At 40.2% G+C, this 19629-nt stretch overlaps 9 protein-coding genes across 9 annotated transcripts; 8 read left to right on the top strand and 1 right to left on the bottom strand.

Annotated features, from left to right (window-relative positions):
- Positions 1–147: 147 nt before the first annotated feature.
- PHYBLDRAFT_185187 (hypothetical protein) lies at positions 148–939 on the top strand. Its single transcript, XM_018439044.1, has 2 exons — positions 148–280; positions 406–939. The coding sequence occupies exons 1-2, from the start codon at positions 171–173 to the stop codon at positions 602–604; spliced, it is 309 nt and encodes a 102-aa protein (XP_018296397.1). The 5' UTR covers positions 148–170; the 3' UTR covers positions 605–939.
- Positions 940–1607: 668 nt separating this feature from the next.
- Positions 1608–3781, top strand: PHYBLDRAFT_179536 (hypothetical protein). Its single transcript, XM_018438162.1, has 3 exons — positions 1608–1981; positions 2184–2298; positions 2462–3781. Exons 1-3 carry the CDS (start codon positions 1708–1710, stop codon positions 3375–3377), a joined length of 1305 nt encoding a protein of 434 aa, XP_018296398.1. The 5' UTR covers positions 1608–1707; the 3' UTR covers positions 3378–3781.
- An 832-nt stretch (positions 3782–4613) lies between these two features.
- On the top strand, positions 4614–5789 carry PHYBLDRAFT_69692 (hypothetical protein; the record flags this gene model as incomplete). The annotated part of the gene is made up of 3 exons (XM_018442149.1): positions 4614–4816; positions 5026–5442; positions 5546–5789. 3 exons carry the CDS (start codon positions 4614–4616, stop codon positions 5787–5789), a joined length of 864 nt encoding a protein of 287 aa, XP_018296399.1.
- A 959-nt stretch (positions 5790–6748) lies between these two features.
- On the top strand, positions 6749–10108 carry PHYBLDRAFT_24420 (hypothetical protein; the record flags this gene model as incomplete). The annotated part of the gene is made up of 9 exons (XM_018439844.1): positions 6749–7226; positions 7345–7977; positions 8081–8157; positions 8250–8405; positions 8511–8577; positions 8977–9170; positions 9329–9393; positions 9664–9780; positions 9895–10108. Coding segments are annotated over 9 exons (2001 nt in total), but the record flags the coding sequence as incomplete, so codon positions are not given.
- An 865-nt stretch (positions 10109–10973) lies between these two features.
- Positions 10974–11826, top strand: PHYBLDRAFT_107887 (hypothetical protein; the record flags this gene model as incomplete). The annotated part of the gene is made up of 2 exons (XM_018428019.1): positions 10974–11299; positions 11502–11826. Coding segments are annotated over 2 exons (651 nt in total), but the record flags the coding sequence as incomplete, so codon positions are not given.
- On the top strand, positions 11827–12330 carry PHYBLDRAFT_107631 (hypothetical protein; the record flags this gene model as incomplete). The annotated part of the gene is made up of 1 exon (XM_018428006.1): positions 11827–12330. A coding segment is annotated over one exon (504 nt), but the record flags the coding sequence as incomplete, so codon positions are not given.
- A 1779-nt stretch (positions 12331–14109) lies between these two features.
- PHYBLDRAFT_154371 (glycosyltransferase family 2 protein) lies at positions 14110–17076 on the top strand (the record flags this gene model as incomplete). Its single annotated transcript, XM_018433319.1, has 2 exons — positions 14110–16663; positions 16721–17076. 2 exons carry the CDS (start codon positions 14110–14112, stop codon positions 17074–17076), a joined length of 2910 nt encoding a protein of 969 aa, XP_018296403.1.
- Positions 17077–17615: 539 nt separating this feature from the next.
- Positions 17616–18539, top strand: PHYBLDRAFT_140462 (hypothetical protein; the record flags this gene model as incomplete). Its single annotated transcript, XM_018430404.1, has 1 exon — positions 17616–18539. The coding sequence occupies one exon, from the start codon at positions 17616–17618 to the stop codon at positions 18537–18539; it is 924 nt and encodes a 307-aa protein (XP_018296404.1).
- Positions 18540–19051: 512 nt separating this feature from the next.
- On the bottom strand, positions 19052–19599 carry PHYBLDRAFT_69688 (hypothetical protein; the record flags this gene model as incomplete). The annotated part of the gene is made up of 3 exons (XM_018442148.1): positions 19052–19225; positions 19256–19394; positions 19463–19599. 3 exons carry the CDS (start codon positions 19597–19599, stop codon positions 19052–19054), a joined length of 450 nt encoding a protein of 149 aa, XP_018296405.1.
- Between the last annotated feature and the right edge of the window lie 30 nt (positions 19600–19629).

Raw genomic sequence — 19629 nt, forward strand, 5'->3', positions numbered from 1 at the left:
TTCTGCTCTCCTTCTACACGCATTAGTATTTAAGATTCCGCTGTGACTATCCAATAAGCGAGAAAGGGCATTTTTTTGTTGGCTTTAAAGAGAGAGGAGAGAAAGGGAGAGAAAAGATAGAGAGAAAGGAAAACAAAAAACCAAAAAGGCATTATTGATTTTGTTGCAAGATGTATTGCATGCGTTATTTTGTTCCTCTTTTACTGCTGCCCTTTCCAGATGCACCACCAGTATTTGTTGTGCTTTTTCTCATCTCATTCTTCCTTCATCAGAAACCTTGGTACGAAACATGAACAGAACACTCTACTTTATGTTATGCTTTTATCATGATGCTAAATATCAATACCAACATTGTGTACTAATGTATATATATATATCTATTTTTTTCTGGTTTGGTCTGGATAGTATATACTGCACATTGCTATTGATTGCGCTATTTTCGTCTACTTGTTATTGGGGACAAGGACGCTGTTGGATCGACTTGCGAAATTCGAGCCTCTTTGATGTACGACAAGATTCGAATGCGACATTTGGACAAAATGATGGCTGGTGGGATTGGAAGATTACTCTTCCAGTAGGTCAAACTCCAATCTCTAATAATTGATTATTTGCATAATAATTATCATTATTATTATTATCATCGTTACTTTTGCTATTATTATTATTATCATTAAAAATGAGACAAGAAGCAAAGAATGAATGAAAGAGTCAATGGCAACAGCAACAACAACAGCAACAACAAAAAAAAACAGCAAAAGAAACGGTAGCAGAAACAACAACAGCAGCAGCAATAACAACAATAACAACAATAATATTATCTTGCAGGAACTTTGGATTTTACCATATATTTGTATATAAATCCCCGTTATTTTTTATTTTATTTTTACAAATCAAATATATACATAAGAGAAATAGAGAAAAAGAGCTTTATCAACTATGAGCTATGTTTATTTGATGTTGCTTGCGTCACAAAAGAGTAAAGGTAGCTTAATGAAAATGGAGTATCTTGATTGTTTGACTATTCATTCAATTGACTGAACCAGAAAACGCTTTTGCATTGACTTGTGAAAACTATATATATATATAAAATATATTACATTACATTCATTAATATTATTGCTTTGAATTCACAAGTAGTCTTGGTTTGATCATCAAGTTTTTGTAACTCCAAAGAAAAGAAATATAGTAATTTTAACAATAATTATAATATAAATAATGTAAATATATATATATATATATATATATGTATATTGTGTGTGTGTGTGTATATGATGTTATACATGTGAAGTTTCAATTTGTGTGCTACATATTCATAATACTTTGTGTGCTGTGAGTCAGGCTGCTAAAATAAATGAGCTCAATTCAGGTAATTTTCCTTGACCCCAATCCCCACCATTAAGTTGCTTGTTTAGGTTTCGACCTTTAAAGTAAAAATAATAAAACTTGCGCACAAGAAAATCTAATGGTTACAACCACTTTGCAAAAACAAGTTGTATCACGGCCTGGGAATTTATTTATTTATTTTTCATTATACACACTGTACACCTCAAGCTCTTCACATATATATTTACATTCTTCTTCTTTTTCCTCTTCCTCTTCCTCTTCCTCTTTCTTTCTTTTTGAATATTCTGGTAACCATCCTTATTTCCCCACACTTGAACCTCCAGCAACAACAACAACAACAACACCAAAAGAATTGTAACAACCATGAATGGAATCCGGTCTGTGCTAAGAAAGAAAGTACCTTCATCGACAGCAATAAAGGTCCTTCGTAAAGTGTTTGCAATGCCCGCACCAGCTGCACGACTCTTATTGAACGACATCAGCCGTCCTCGCAAATCACACAAGTCTTGGATCTCAAAGGTTCCATGGAACAACGATTGGTCTGGTTGCTGGATTGGTGAAAATGTCCACAAATTAAACCCTGCTGAAATTCAGAGCCGTGTTGAAGCTGCTGATGTCGTATTGTTTAATGTCCACGGTAAGACCAAATGATGAGTAAAATATATAAAATATATAATATAAATATAAAAACGAAAGGGCGATCAATAGCGTCACACCAGCCATATGTGTGTGAATCAAATGAGATGGAGAAAATGGGATAATGATCAGCATCAAAAAGAAAAATAATCAAGAAATCTAATCCTTTTACTTCTTTTATGTTGTTGTTTGGCAATTGACAGGCGGTGGGTTCCGTATCGGTACATGCACCATGTACATGGATACAAACCTTGCATGGATTAATGTACTAAAAGAAAAGTACGGATTGACCGTAATGATCATGTCTATCGATTACAGGCAAGTAAAGCACTAGAAAAATACAAAAAAATTGTGGGGGTGGCTATTAAATTAAGCACCAATATATCTATAAGAAATACATACATTTTATTGTTGTTATTTCATTTGTAACTTACCTTTTTTTTTTATATTTGAATCCCGTTTCTTCTTATATGATTATTAGACTGGCACCTGAATACAGGTACCCTAGCCCTGTGGAGGATGTCGTACGAGCCTATGAATGCCTCACCCAGACAATGGGTGTTCCTGGAGAAAAGATTGTGGCCATTGGAGACTCTGCCGGGGCTGCTCTCATTCTCGAAACCCTCTTTATCACACACGACCCAAGCATGTTTGAGATTGTGACGGACGACCCTGAAGACTCCAATGCCTCAGAAGGCGGCAGTGGAGGACCAGTGTTGAGCGAACTACCCAGGCCAGCCGGAACTGTGCTCGTGTCACCGCTTGTCACAGACGAAACGACCTCTGAGTCCTGGCGAGTAAATGTGGAATTTGATTACATTAGTCAGCACACAGCAAAGGTCATCAAACGAGACTACTTTGAGCCTCAGGACCAGGATCCAGACACACCACCAGAATCCAACAGAGTATTGGGCATTGCCAAGCTACAGACCGGTTTCCAGGCATTCTTGTCTCCAAACGTGCTGATGTACATTGGCGACAAAGAGGTTCTCAGAGACGACGCTCTAGACCTTGCCGAAAAGGCCGAGCAGGATGGTGTCAATTGGCAAACCGTGGTCGAGGACTGCGTTCATGACTGGTTCTGTGTCCGAGAAGTCGTCAAGGACCACTCCATTCTCGAGCGTGCTGACTCGATCTTTGCTGACTTTGTCTATCGGTCGGTTATCCAGCCACGCGAGACTGAACATGCGCTGGAAGCACTTTCTTTCCGCAGGGCAAGCGAAGGACTTGAGGTCGTTTTGGAAGACGACGAGGACGATGACGAGGACGATGAAGTGTTTCATGAAGCCATGACCGGTACTGAACTTTCTTTCGACAAGGCGATGATGAAGAAACTCGATGCTCTGGGTATCAATGATCCAGATGCAAAGCGATCTACACTTACTGTCTACGTATAATTATACACTTACACAAACACACACACAAAACACTCCTTTATCTTCTTTCTTCTTCTTTATCCTTGTCATTCTATTCTATTCTATTTTACTCTTCTTCATCTTATTACTTTTGCCTCTCTTTCTTTATCGTTTCTTTTTGTTGTTGCTGTTGCTGTTTTATACTTATAGCTATACATATATTCTTATCTTTGTCTTGTTCCTTTTTTCACCATTGTACTAGACCTTAATGTCTGCCTTTTATAGCTTTATCTCCTTATTTGATTTTACTCAACCTCATTATACTTTATTTTATTTTATCTAATGATCTGTACATAAACCTGAAATAAACTGCCTCTTCTGTGCCAAATACCATCTCTCTTTTTTTAAAAAAAAAAAAAACAATAAAATAAAAAAAATATAAAATTAATCCACGCTTTTGAATATCCCAATCGACACTTTTTGTAGCATAGACTTCTTTTTGAATATTTGATTCAACAAAATTACACTTTTTTAGGTGGCTAAAATTGAGTTTCTTTTTTTTTTCTTTCTTTCTTTATTTGAAAATCTCAAAAGTAAGGTACCGTAAGATAAATGTATCATTTGGCACAAGAGACACTGTAAAGTCTATTTAGGATAAAAGTAGAAGTGAGAAAAGTTAAATCTACAGCTACAGCTATAGGGAAAAGGAAGAAAAGAAAGAGGTTACTATCTAGTAATAATATCATTTTTTTTGGGGGAGGAGTTTTTTTTTGTTTCATTGTTGCTATGTAGAATTTTGTTGCCATGGTAAACAAAAGATTTAGTTTTGGATTAGAATTGAGTGCGTGACCGGATAACAATCACGTAGGCCTTTATTTCTTTCTTTCTTTCTTATGATTCTGAACACACAGTGTTATTATTGGGCTAGAGTGGTTTAGTGAGTTCTTGTCCTTTACCATATCATATATACTTATATGTACGCACAAACTCTGTCCAATCCAATCAAATACAGCTCAAACCAATTCAGGCCAGTCTGGTTTGTATCAATACACAGAGGGATTATTTTATTTTATTATCACCAATAGATCCAAGCTTGGCAAGAAATGCTTATCATAGGTACCCCTTATTTTTATTTTATTTGTTTCTTTGAGGAAAAAATAAAATAAACAAATATCATGCATGCCCTGCCATGTTTATTTTAGCCAGTCTTTTCTCTTCTTCTTCTTTCTTCTTCTTTTTTGCTTTTTATTTCTCTTGTTGTTACTATCAACTTATTTAATGAGCCTTTCGGATTCACATTCTAATGACCATGCAACTTCTTGTGTAATCACCATGCAATCCACATTCACACCAGAACCAGCAGGCTGTACTCTTTTAGACGGGTTTGCCATAATTGTCCAGCTCACTCTTGCAGCAACAGCACTTGCCGTATTAGCTTATAAACGATGGCGAGAAAGACCTCAAAGACCAGTAAAAATATGGTAAATCATTATATATTATATTATATTTTAATTTCAATTTCAATTTATATAAAATTAAATTAAATTAAATTAAATCAAATTAAATTAAATTATACACTATAAATGTTAAAAAAAAAGCATTAATACTATCAATAATATTATTAATAATGCTTATATGTGTGCGTATGTGTGCGTATGTGCGTGTACATTTTATTCATTTTTTTTAATAGGGCACTTGACGTCAGCAAACAATTCGTTGGCGCAGGTGTGATTCATGCCCTGAATTTAGCCATCAGTTACTTGGCAGGCAGACCAATGCATGGACCACAGACCAATCTGTGCGTGTGGTATTTTTTGAACACAGCTGTCGACACAACAATAGGTGTCGGAATTCTGTGGTTTTGGTTACATTTATTAGAACGTATCGCAGATGGTCTCATCATCAGCCTACGAGACTCGGACAAGGAACTCAAGAGCGAATCGTTGTCCTGGATCCAGGAAACAACAATTTTCTTATTAGCAGAAGCCTTGATGAAAATATGTGTCTATGGTCTTCTTCAAGCCTTTCCATTTTTTGCCCTTGGAGAATACTTGCTCAGCTGGGCAAAGGACAATGATCGCCACCAGGTTGTGTTTGTCATGTTCATGTCAGTAAAAATAAATAAATTATTTTATCTATCTATCTATGAAGAGATGATCATTGGAATTAACTATCTATATATAATAATTATCATCATCATCGTAACTTAGTTTCCCCTTGATCATGAATGCTATTCAATTCTGGATAATCGACAGTATGCTCATGATACGAGACCCATGCCCTCAAATCCTTCCAGAAGACAGGCGTTTTGATGGTTTCGGTTATTCAACCATATCATCGTGTGACTCACTAAATATCCAGAAAAACTCTTCACAAGGTCCACTCGTGGTCTTGATTCATTCAATGGACGAACACACACGGCTATTATATGACGAAGGTGGCCACAATCTGTAACTGTTTATTTGATTGGCGCAAGTGTACAAATCACATATTTATATATAAACAAATTTTACATACTGTAATTTTCAGCATATCAATCTTGAGAAATAAAATAAAATAATATAATATAATAAAAATTTAAAAATGGAAATCCGTTTTGGCGTTCAAGAAGTGAAGCACCCGGGTCTTTGTGACGTTTATCCTGCACAAGTGAAACGTCAGGGGCGGAGAATAGCCAGTGTAAACTTTCATTATCATCTTTATCATCTTTATCATCATCATCATCATCTTCTTCTTCTTCTTCCTCTTCTTCATTTTCATTTTCTACTTCTTTTCTTTTCTTTATTATTATTATATATATATATATATAGAAACACACGCACACACACAGATATATCCATATACCCATACATACATACATACTATATCATACTATATCATACTATCATAATTTCTCTATATTTACATGAATCTTGACGACGACCAAGTTTCAACTTCATCCGGTCGGAAAAAGGCCCAACCTAGAAATAATGTCTCACAATATGGTTCGGTTGCACACGACAGTCCGAAAAAGAAACACGTCAAAAGAGATGAAGACCAAGGAAAAGTGCAGAGCCCAAAAGAAGACGACGAAGAAGAGTCTGAGAGTGGTCAAGAAAGCCCTAACCTTTCGCCAATCCGAGAAGAGTATGATCCTCCAGAACCACCGACCCACAGACCACGCCGACGCTCGCGACATGCAAGCACTCTTGGCCACGGAAGTGACGCAGACTCTGTGAATAGTCACGACCGAGAAATGACACTCAAAGACAGACAAGATGTGAGCTCACGACCAAAAAAAATTTTTTTTTCATATGTCTTTAAAATCTATAGATAGATAAGAAAACTATAAAGAACAAAAAGGAAAAAAAAAATATAAAGTCTAAAAAGAATTGTATATATAATACTAATGCTAATGATAATAATAATAATGACAGGCTATCAACAAACAACATCCCTTTGGTCTTCCATTGTGGAAACCCGCTCTCTACAAAAAATCCCGATCTGTCGTCCGCAAAGCCAATCGTGCGCTTCATTCTTCTCCATCGTCTTCATCCGAACTCTTCTTGAATCCCGGAAACATCGTATGGCTGCTTCTGTTTGGATGGTGGTTAGCCTTGGTGATGTTCATTGTGTCCCTGGTTCTGATCATCATCCCACCAAATGGCAGAAGCTATGCCTTGGTCATGAGAGAACTTTCGTCCTATCTCTTGTGGCCATTTGGCCGGTATGTCGAAAGGACAGTAGACATCAGACCATCGGCAATGCAAGGTGGCGGAGAGTTTGGTGACGAAGAAACCGGGTTACTGAATCAGGAAGATCCAAAGAAAAATATCTTTAACACTCTGGTTGATATACTAAAGTCAGGTCCAGCTGGGTGTGTGTACTACTTTCTATTCGTGGGTATAATAGGTAAAGTAAAGTAAAGAAGAATATTGATAGCATTCTTTTAGTAAGATAAGGACAAAGAAGTATATGAAAGAAAAGGTAGCTTACTGGGCTGTCTATACATATATTATATAAACAAAAGCACCTTTACTGTTACTGGTATCCACTATTTGCTGGATGTGTGTTATTACGATTCCAATGGCCAAACTCAACTATATCCTGATGCGCCACCTGCGCCGCCACCCCCTCAGTCTCCGTTTCAAATCTAGTCGATCAGGCTCTCATCAACTGGGAGTAAACCATCAGCCGACAGTGATCTTACTGTGCACCTATCAGGCGTTTGGACTCCAATACTACAAGTACACCTATGACGGTATCAACATCATCTTCATCAACCTGCTTTCGCTCGTCTTCTTTGTCATCTTTGACGAATACATTCTCAAGAAGCACTGGCCCGATGCCCCCATCACATCCCCTGCGGTTGTGTTTGCTCTCTCGCTAGGCTCCGTCATCCCTCTCTCCTACTTCATTGGCATGGGTGTCAGCTCAGTGTCTGCACAGAGCAGTATGGGGGTTGGTGCAGTAATCAACGCAACCTTTGGTAGCATCATCGAAATCATCCTCTATGCCGTCGCTCTCATGAGAGGCAAGAGCTCACTTGTAGAAGGCTCTCTGATCGGAAGTATCCTTGCCGGTGTGCTTCTGATGCCTGGATGCTCTATGATCAGTGCTGGTGTTAAAAGAAAGGAACAAAGATTTAATGCAAAGAGTGCTGGTAATATATATATATATATATATATTCTTTTTCTTTTTTATTGTATTATCTTACGATGAGATACATCAAGAAGCTTATTTTATTTTAATTTATATTAATTTAGGTGTCACATCTACCATGTTGATTATGGCCATCATCGGTGCTCTTTCTCCTACTCTGTTCTACCAAATGTTTGGTTCGGTAAGCCTTAATAGAATTCTCTTTCTATTTTATCTTAAAGAAGAAGAGCTTATTAATGTTGAATTGACCTATTATAAATACATATATAAAAGTATGAATTACTCTGTACAGGATGTCCAGAAAATGACACATCAGGACAGTTGGGATGTTCTCGATGCTATTTCGATCAAATGAACCCTCTAAAGGACCCTGTATATGAAAACAGTGTAAAGCCTTTTATGTGGATCTGTGCAGCTATCTTGCCATCTGTAAGGGTCGACGGCTTTATTGTGCAGAACAAACAAGACAAACTCACTAATCTATTTCTCTTTAATTAATATATATTTTTTATTATTATAATTATTATTCATTAGGCTTACTTGATCGGACTCGTCTTCAGCTTACATACTCACGTAGACATGGTGTGGAAAACTACCCCAAGTCACTCACAGAGCCAGAGTTACTACCAAAAATTACTTCCCGCCCATATGCTTTCCCAGACCTTACACCCTCAAACTCACACTCCTGGCCCTGCGTCAGAGTCCCAGCATGCAACAACCGGTAAGCACAGCAATAGAACAACAACATGGAAGGCTCTTTGTTTGCATTCATTTGTTTTTTTTTTCTTTTAAAGAAAGACATTAAATTAAAATAAATTAAATTAAATTAAATTAAATTGACTTGTAACTTGTTTTTTTTTCTTCGTATTTGACATTATATTAATTTACTGTAAATATGTTATTGTTACTGATGTTACTGGAAATATAGAGCACCAGATTCCAGGTACACATTCCATTCGAGCTGTCCCGCCTGTGGCATTTATCCATGCAAAGGAGCCAGAAGAGGAAGAGGAAGAGGAGGAAGCTGCAGGCCATGATTCACCCAATTGGAGTAAAGCCAAAAGTTTTACTGTATTGTTTGCCTGTACTCTACTGTACTCTATTATTGCCGAGATTCTTGTCGACACGGTCGATCTAGTGATGTCTAGTGTTGCAATTGACGAGAAATTTCTTGGTTTGACCCTCTTTGCATTGGTTAGTATTATGCTTAGTAATAATAGTTGTATCTGTAGCTGTAGTATATACACATACACATACATATACACATACACATACATATAAGTGATAACAAGAGAGAGAAAGAGAGACAGACAGACAGAGGGGTTATGCAGAGGTCTGATGTGCTTCTCTAGGTACCCAACATTACAGAGTTTATGAATGCAATTTCATTCGCACTCAATGGAAATATCGTTTTAAGGTAAACAAAGACTAACCCAAATAAATCAAGTCCAATTTAGTTTAAAGACACAAATAAATGAAGAACAAGAGAAGAAGAGAGAAGATATATAGATAGACAAAAGCTCAGAGGCAAACTAAGCGAGACAAAGAGAGAAAGGAAGAAAGAAAGAGAAAGACGGCTTACTTTGCTGTTATTGTTGTTATTGTTATTGTTGTCTTAATTTTTTTTATACCTCCTTTTTTTTGCTCTTGCTCTTATACCCCTTTAATTTCCTGAATGATTATATAGTATGGAGATCGGTTCTGCCTACGCTCTTCAAGTCTGTCTTCTTCAGATTCCAGCCATGGTTGCGTTTTCGCTGTGGTTCAACTGGGGCAAGGAGGAACTTGGACGCTTCACATTCAGGTAAGAAATTGGCAGTGTATTCATAAATGTATACATATATATACATTCAAAGATGATGATTTACTAAAGGAGAATATATATATATATACTGTCTTAAAAAACAACCAATTATAGCCTCATTTTTCCCCGTTGGGATGTGATTTCAGTAATATTTTCTGTCTTCTTACTGACCTATACCTACCAAGAAGGAAAAGCCAACTACTTCAAGGGATCTATCTTGATTCTCAGTTACTTTGTTCTTGTCGCCGGATTTTACTACATCCCTCCTTTCTCCAATACCAGCATCCTAGTTGGTTATAACCCTCTTGCCCATTCTTCTCTTGTATAAATACACGCACACACGCACACACACACACACACACACACACACACACGCACGCACACACGCACGCAAAAACACATATATTCATAAAATACGAAGGAGCCCTTTTTCTTTTTCTTTTTCCTCTTCTTCCTCTTCTTCTTTTACAAACCAAACAGGGGGTAATTAATATTAATATTACTGATGATAATAATTATAATAAAGATAGTCATAATACTAGAAAAAGAAAAGGCAAAAGCAAAGGCAAAAGCAAAAAGACCAAAGGCAACAAACCACCCAATGAATATCTTCTCGGCGTCTACTCTGTTAATGAGCCTGATCTTAAAGCTCGTCCTCCTGCATTAATCCAGAACCTCAAAAAAAAAGAAAAAGAGATAATATACAGACACAGAAAATACCCCTTTACGATAAAACTCCCTATCTATCTATATTTACAAATACGTCTGTAGCTTTAACCTTCTCTTTCTTTTTACTGTCTCTCGTTTTCTTGTTCTATATTATGATTTAAGGACCTTAATAATCGTATCTCAAAAGAAAGAAAGAAAAAACCACCAACGCTCATCAACGTCGAAACATCATCGTCTACGCTGAACATTTTCTTCAGAGAAAATAATAATAGAAGAAACAAAAAGTACATCTGTCCCTTCCTCTTCTTCCTCTTCTTCCTCTTCTTCTTTTAGCAAGACGACTTTATCCTTTTCTTTATATTCTATTCCTATTGTTGTTTTTTCTTCCCTTATTTCCCTTATTTCTCTCTCTCTTTCTATTTCTTTATTATATACTTCCTCTCTTGCAACCTCTCTTGAATCAAAAAAGGAAAACAACACAAAAAAACACAAAAAACCAGAAAGTACAACTCTTATCATAATACATGTCTGTCAATAATCTGGCTCAGCTTCCTGACGATGCATTGTTGGAGGACACAAATGAAGAAGTCTGCCAGCTACTGCATGATCGTTTTAAGCAAGACAAACCTTACACCCTTCTTGGAAACCACAGACTCATTGTCGTCAACCCTTACAAACCTCTCGATCTACTCAACGATGTTACTCTCCAAGCATACGCTAACCATGGCTACAAGGATCTTTTAGCAGCCACTGATGGGTTTGCAGCCCCAGAACCTCATGTTTATGAACTCGCCACACGTGTATATTTTATAATGCGTCGAAGAGGAAAAGACCAGGGAATTGTATTAAGGTAGGGAAACCTTGCATGGACAAAAAAGGAAGCAGTCCACAAGCCAGTTATTATTAGTCTTAACGTGTCCATCGATTCTTATTTAATTTTACTGGCTTTCTTACCTTACACTTTACTTAACAACTATTCTTCTGCTTCTTTCCTACTTTCCTTTCTGGCCCTTGCATTGGCTTTGTATTTTATTTTATTTTACTTTTCTTAGTGGTGTTTCTGGCTCTGGAAAATCAACAACTCATCGACACATCCTCAACGAACTCTTATTACTCTCTACTCACACACGACGCGAAGACAAAGTACGACAGCAGATCGTGAGTGTCAATACAATCGTGGATGCTTTTACCACCGCAGCCACAACAGACACCACCACAGCCTCCCGAATTGGAAAATTTCAGTCACTTCAATTCAATGAGCGTGGTAGGATCGTCGGCTCGCATCTGGCTGTCTATTTACTCGACAAGTTCCGGGTCACCCGCGCACAGACCGCCGCTAACTACCATGTATTTCATCAGCTGTTGGCTGGCACAAGCATGGATGAAAAGGTAGCCTTTCACATCCACCACACCGCAGATCACTTTGCATATCTCAAGCATGCATTCGGAACCGTTCCAGACTCAGCCCGTGATGAATTCGCGTTTGGGGATCTCAAGGCAGCCCTCAAGACCTGTGGCTTCAAAACCAAAACGGTTGCCCACATGTGCCAACTTTTGGCCGCAATCCTTCACCTAGGAAATGTTCAATTCGTCGATGCCAATAAACACCACTTTGGAGGCGGGACTTCATCGTCCTTTTCATCACAGGAATCATGTAGAGTCAAGAACAAAGATACCCTCTCACTTGTCGCAGCGGCCCTGGGAGTAGCTACAGCAAAACTCGAAAACACATTGACCCACAAACTCAAATTGATCGGCAAGGAGTTCTGTACGGCTTTCCTGACTGTCGAGACCGCAACCGAGCAGCGAGACTCCTTAGCCCGAGCTCTTTACACCGTGCTTGTGCTCTGGATCGTCGACACTCTCAACCAAAAACTGAGTACGCTCACATACACTAGCAACATCAGCATTCTAGATCCTATTGGAATCCGAACAACACATCCTACTGCCTGCTCACTTCACGACCTTTGTTTGACCTTTGCAGCCGAACGAATCCACCATTATCTCTTACAGCGTACGTTTGATCCCACCAGTTTACCAAATCAGTCTCGCCACGATGACGGTCTCGAACTACCGCCTCCACTTCCTGACACATTTTTTGATTCATCTCTTCCCTTGTTCTTGGGAACACACGCAAACAAATACGCACTCGTGCCACTCATGAACCGTGAATCCCAGCGGTTCCAAGCATACGCCCTCGACGCCACAGACTCGCACATGCTCTCGACTCTCTTTCAAAAAAAGAAGGCATCTGCCAACAAGACAGACGAAGAAAACGATTATCGTGCCTTGAAACAGCCCTCGACACCTTCTTACAGTTTTGCCATTCAACATTTCGGAAGTCATGTGGTCGACTACTCAGTGGATGGCTTTCTGGAGAGTAATCTTGACGCTCTCTCGCCAGACTTTATTCATCTGTTTCGGTACAGTTGCACAAACACCTTTGTCCACGACTTGTTTGCAAGTACTGTTTTGGCTACCGAGGTTCATCCCCGGGATGAGAGGACAATCATCAAGGCCCAGCTGCCAACCCAGCCCAAGGACGGCCAATGGCTGGCCCCAAAGGTTGCAAATACTCCGAAAGAAGACATTGCCATGGCAACAGTATTGGACCAAGTTGTATTGAGTACAGAGCGATTGATCGAGGTACTGTCGACCATGCGCCTATTCGAAGTACTCCACATTCGACCAAACGACCAACAGCGACCCGATTTCTTTGATCATGTGGTCGTCCAAGACCAGTTGAGAACCCTCAAGGTTCTTGCATACGGGCAGCACAGTGTCAACTACGACACCTTGTACAATTACAGTTTTACTGACTTTTTGAACCGATATCGTCATTTGATACATGCCCTTCCCTTTGACGAGCGCCAAGAAGAAGACCGAGAAACCGTAGTCCGGCTGATGTCTATGATGCACTGGACTGACCGGCAAGCCCTACTCGGGCACCGCCACATCTGGCTCTCCTTCGACGTCTGGCGTGATCTCGAAAATCACCTAAGAGCGCTCGAGAAAGAAGCCAGAGTGAGAGAAAAGGAACGATTGGCGGCAATTGAAGCCGAGCGCGAGGCGGCTGCCATGGCTGCTGCCGCGGCCGTTGCAGCAGCAGCAGCAGAGGCCGAAGCAGAGGCCGAGGCTGAGGCCAAAGAAGCAGCCGCACTTGCTGCTGCTGCTGCTGCAGCAGAGGCAGTAGCGGCCGCAGAAGCTATGGCTGCTACAGAGAGGTGGTCGAGTGAACAACACAAACACGACAATCCATTTGAGGATGACGCTCGCTCAGATCTTTATTCAGCAAACGATTTTTACGATGACCGGACAGATTCTGAAGAGCATCCTGATGGCGAATACGGCAACAAGGGACCCGAAAGCCAATGGGGAGAAGAAGACGATGGTCGAGGACTAGCTGATGGGTAAGATAATTTTCTTTGAAGAGAGAAAGAGGGGAAGGGAAGGGAAGGGAAGGGAAGGGGAGGGGGGATGTTTGTACACCTACCCACATGCATATGTATACACACACACATATACATACATAACATATTAAGGGACAAGTCTAAAGACTATATTTTTTGGGGGAAATAAGAGAATAAAGAAAGGAAAAGAAAGGAAACTTAATTTGGATGATTATAACCAAGGTATGGACCGAATATGGACATGAGTAAAATGGTGGAAGACTATCGAGTTCAGCCAGAAGAGCAAGTTGAAGAAGTACCAATCACCCGGGTTCGAAGATATTGGTCTCGCTTTGTCTGGATAGCAACCTGGTGGATTCCTTCATGGTCTTTGCGTTGGATAGGTAGAATGCACCGACAGGACGTGCGAATGGCCTGGCGAGAAAAAGTGACACTTTGTCTGCTCATATTTCTTTTGTCTGGAAGCATAATCTTTTTTATTGTTGGACTGGGTGAGGTGATCTGTCAAGGCACAAAAGAGATTTACTCTGCAGAAGATGTGACAAACCACCAGACAATAAATGACTATTGGGTGAGTATACATGGCAAGGTCTTTGACATGACCAAGTTTGTAGCAACCGACCATGGGTCATCCTCATACATGGCTGGTAAAATCAATATGGAACCCTTGGCCGGCCGTGATCTTTCGCACACATTTCCTACACCACTAACCACAGCCTGCGCTGGACTGGTTACGGATGATAGTGTGATCGTGACGCCCAACGAGACAATTGTCCTGGGCGCCTTTGTACACTACTCAAGTGCACAACAGCCTGATAAAAATCTCGAGAAACTTAGGGATCCCAATTGGACAACACGCTATTTTAATCCGATGATGAACCAGTACAAAAAGGGTGATCTTGTCATCCCTATGAAGCAGATCAAGAGCGACTATAGTAGTTGGGGTCGATTGATTGCCGTCATGGACCAAAAAGTGTACGACATCACCGACTACATGGCAACAGCCCACCAATATCCCATCGATAGTCCAGGCGTACCAAACTACCATTATCTTGATTCGTCTCTGGAGATGGTATTCAAAAAATACGGCGGTAGCGACATAACCGAACAGTGGAAAAAAGTCAGTGCTTTCATGAACGATTCTACTCGAGCACAGAACCAGGCCTGCTTAGATAATGCATTTTATATCGGGCGCCTAGACTATCGAGACTCACTCAGGTGCACCTTTGTGAACTATCTTTTACTAAGTTTTGCAGTGGTCATGTCACTCGTCATTCTTGTCAAATTTTTAGCCGCACTGCAATTTGGCGGTGCGCCTACACCTGAAGACCACGACAAATTTGTGATCTGCCAAGTCCCGTGTTACACCGAAGACGAAGAGTCCCTGCGCAAGACCATTGATTCTCTTACTGCAATGACATATGACGATAAACGAAAGTTGATGTTCCTAATTGCAGATGGTATGATTATAGGTGGAGGAAACGACAAACCGACACCCCAGATCTTGTTGGCCATTCTTGGACACACCACAGATGGGCCCGATGTTGAGCCTCTGATGTTCAAGTCTATTGGCGAAGGCAGTAAACAGCTAAACTATGGTAAGGTTTACTCGGGTCTTTATGAGAACGAAGGTCATGTTGTGCCGTATATTGTGGTTGTCAAGGTTGGAAAGGCGACAGAGCGCACAAAGCCCGGTAACAGAGGAAAGCGAGACTCCCAAATTATTTGTATGAACTTTCTGAACAAGGTTCATTTTGATTCTGAAATGACACCACTGGAGCTGGAGATATACTACCACATTAAACAGATTATTGGTGTTGACCCATCGTTGTACGAGTATATTCTTATGGTTGATTCTGACACCGAAGTATATCCAGACGCACTTAACCGAATGATTGCATGCATGCTCCACGACAGCCGGATTATTGGTCTATGCGGGGAGACTGAATTGGGAAATGAGGACAGGTCTTGGACTACAATGATTCAGGTTTACGAGTACTACATCTCCCATCATCTTGTCAAGGCGTTCGAATCCTTATTTGGGTCAGTTACCTGTCTGCCCGGCTGCTTTTGCATGTATCGTATCCGCACTGCTAACAAGAGACAGCCTTTGATTGTTGCTCCTGCTGTAATCCACGGCTATTCGGACAACCAAGTTGATACGCTACACAAAAAGAACCTGTTGCATTTGGGAGAAGATCGTTATCTGACCACTCTCATGATGAAGAATTTTCCGCAGTATAAGATGATGTTTACACCATATGCAAAATGCCGCACGGTTGCTCCTGATGAATGGAGTGTGTTATTATCCCAGCGACGGCGCTGGATTAACTCTACCATTCATAACTTACTCGAGCTTATTCTGCTCCAAGAATTGTGCGGATTTTGCTGTTTCTCCATGCGGTTTGTGGTGATTATTGATCTTATCGGTACCATAACTCTACCTTCAAGTGTCATTTACCTCGCATATCTAATCTACATTGCTACGTCTGGCACCGGGCCAATTCCTGTCATCGCGCTCGGAATGTTGGCGGGAGTGTATGGGCTCCAGGCTCTAATCTTTATTATCAAACGACAGTGGCAGCACATTGGATGGATGGTTATTTATATTGCCGCAATTCCCATCTTCAGCTTCTTTATTCCTCTGTATTCGTTCTGGCACTTTGATGACTTTTCATGGGGAAACACTCGTGTGGTTGTTGGAGACAAGACTAAACAGATTATTGTGACTGACGACGAGAAGTTTGATGAACGTATGATTCCGTTGAAGACCTGGGCGGTTTACGAGCAAGAGCAGTGGGAGAGTAAGTCGACTGTATCTGAGGAGACAAAGGCAACGGTGTGCTCGTATGAGACCCAAGAGACCCAGACCAATACTACAAGGTCTCGCAGAAAATCAGCTTCGTTCTGTCAAGACACGGATTCTATTGTGACCCGAAGTAGTGGATCAGCCAGATCAGGCGTGAGTGCGGAAGACCGGCCGCCATTTTTACCACCACTGATCACAGGCTTATCTGAACAACGCCTGTCAGAGTTTTCTGTCGACCTCTCGGCTGTTCTGCATTCGGCTACTCATGGCAAGGAGCGGAGAGGAGAGGAAGAAGGCGAAGGCAAGACAGTGAGTCTTCCAGAGGATGAAGATATGGAACGTGAGATCCATCGCATTCTTGCTACAGCTAATTTGATGACATTAACCAAAAAACAAGGTAAGGAATGATTTCAAAATGATCTGTAGTCTTGATCTTCTCCTTCACCTTCTCCTCCAAATGCTTAAACGTCTTCTATTCTTTCTAGTACGAGATCAACTCTCAAGCCTGTTTGGAGTGGACTTGACTATTAAAAAAGGATTTATCAACGCAACCATAGAGCGAATATTAGAAAATGACATTTAAATGACACTCTATTCACACCAACTTTTCTATATCTCTTTTTGCAATCTCTCTACTATTGTGATGAAGAGAACATTTCTATACATATTATACAGTCAAATTTTTCCCATCCTTCCTTTTTCTCTTTCTTTAATATTTCTTACTATTTTCATTATATTTTTTTTTATTTAAAAAAAAAAAGAAAACACACACACACACAAAACTTTAATGCTGGATGACGCCAGAAATCGTTACTTGTTTTGGATATAATAATGCATTAAAAAAAAAGTAAAGTAAAGTAAAGAAAGGAAAGGAAAGGAAAAAGACTCTTTCTTTTCTTTACTCTTCTTCTTCCTATTCTTCTTCTTGTTCGTTTCCACATACAAAAATGTCTGCTTCCATTGAACCCACACCCAACTCTGCGCTAGAGACTGATGACTCAAATAATATGTATGGCCCTGTTCACTCGGTGGCCATTCATGGTCAGTCTGTCAGTCCAAATATCCTTGTAGCCCTTCTAAATCGACCTCGCGAAATGCAAGATCTAGCCGTACGGAATTCCTTCTTCTACGAAGCCATCGAGAATTACATACGAGATACCCAGGGAGATTCTTCATGGGATTCTTTCCAGCACATTGTTTATGCCCCTCGAGAAGAAATGTCGGACCGGGTCTGGATGGCAAGTATCACAGACTATCTTGGTCACCATCCTGCCTTTCTCGGAAAATTCAAAGAAAGTGTAGGCTATCAATCATCTTCTTCGGAAGATGAAGACGAGGAAGATGGTGATGATGAAACAGAAGACGACGATGAAGATGATGAAGTAGTTGAGACACGTAAAAGAGCCCCAAAGCTTACCCTTCAACCTTATCCCCGGCGCCACTCTCACAACCACGTGCACTACCACCCAATGCAAAGTGAACCTCATCCAAGCATTACCTCGCCTACATTACGTGAAGAAGAAGAATCGCGTGGGTCAGAAGAAGGTGGTTTGGTGGCTGGACTGGTGGCTCTTAGAGCACATCCTGACATCCAAGTACAGCTTCCAGAACGCTATCCAGCCTTTTTCCAAAGGGCCCGCAGGTGCATGGGCTCATGCATCATGTCAATGGATACTCCCAGATTTCAAACTGCAGATACATCTGAAGACTCATTCGAGCCCTTTATCACCCTGATTTCTACCACTCGCCGCCAGCAGCCAGATGATGGCGCTTGGATGGAGTCTATTTTGGAGATTCTCAAATGTTGGCCAGAATTGATTGACGAGTTATCAGATATCATTGATGACTCTCTACCCCGTCGTCGCCACTAGCCCAACCCACGATATTTGATCTTGACAATAAATAAATATCTTTAAATTATTACATTTGATCCGTCCCTTCTTCTTCCAACCTCTTTATAGTCCTTTTTTCTTTTTGTTCAATATATCAAGAAAGAATGGTCACCAATAGACACATGATCGTTAGTTTGGCGTTGGTTGTAAACTGTCTCAATTACCGGACCGCCATAATTCCCACCATTTTCTGTGTACCCTAACCTCTTGCATAATGTGCTTACATACACAAGAAACAAGATGCATGCAAATCAAATATAGGAAAGAAGTATTCTTTATTATCACATCCCCCAAAGTTCGCTCTATTTTTAATTAAGTGTCATTCCATTGTGCTTCTTCTGTCTAGTCCGCCTGTGCAACTGTGGTTCGATTTTTTGCATAAAGAGTGCTCCCAACTAACAATAAAAATAATAGTAAGATGACTGGTTAGATTGAACATATTCAGAATCATGTGATCCAAACTACATATCTTCTTTTGCTTTCTATATCTTCTAGGCTATATACTCAACAATAATTGGTCTAGGATTCGAAGATAAGAATGTGTTGTCATAGCTGTAGGCGGCTATACTATTATTATTCATGTCTCCAGTGAATTGAATCGTTCCGCCTGCGGATGTGTCTACCCTGTACATTTGTCCATAGCCTTCTGCTGGTCTTAGTTTGATCTAAAGAAGGGCCATAAGCAAATCAATTACTTTGCTATATTTAAATCGATTTTGATAGCCTACTCCAAAAGTGACCATCGCAGTTTGCTCTCCATGAAGATTACAGTCCTTGTTAGTATAATGACAACAGGCACTATCCCCGGGTTGTAAACCTTCAACCGAAAAAGGCCTATTTCAAGTATAAGCGTTCAGAATGTCATGTAAAAAGGAAAGGTGTTGTAATAAAGCTATACTTACTCTGCAAAGGCCCATACCTCGGACTCTTGTTTAACATCCACTAGAGTCCCATCAGTGTAAAAATTGTATATACAAAAACAGTAGGAAAACGGTACAAACGATACGATGGCTATAGCAACAGTAAGATAATAGAACATTCTATAAAGTAACTGTCTGGTATAATCTAA

Source organism: Phycomyces blakesleeanus (genome assembly GCF_001638985.1).
Source record: "Phycomyces blakesleeanus NRRL 1555(-) unplaced genomic scaffold PHYBLscaffold_3, whole genome shotgun sequence".
Taxonomy (NCBI): Eukaryota; Fungi; Mucoromycota; class Mucoromycetes; order Mucorales; family Phycomycetaceae; genus Phycomyces; species Phycomyces blakesleeanus.

Coding starts and splice junctions, on each gene's coding strand:
- PHYBLDRAFT_185187 (XM_018439044.1), top strand. CDS start 171: ATGTATTGCATGCGTTATTTTGTTCCTCTTTTACTGCTGCCCTTTCCA. Junction 281..405: donor TTCCTTCATCAGAAACCTTG/GTACGAAACATG, acceptor TGGTCTGGATAG/TATATACTGCACATTGCTAT.
- PHYBLDRAFT_179536 (XM_018438162.1), top strand. CDS start 1,708: ATGAATGGAATCCGGTCTGTGCTAAGAAAGAAAGTACCTTCATCGACA. Junction 1,982..2,183: donor CGTATTGTTTAATGTCCACG/GTAAGACCAAAT, acceptor GGCAATTGACAG/GCGGTGGGTTCCGTATCGGT. Junction 2,299..2,461: donor ATCATGTCTATCGATTACAG/GCAAGTAAAGCA, acceptor TATGATTATTAG/ACTGGCACCTGAATACAGGT.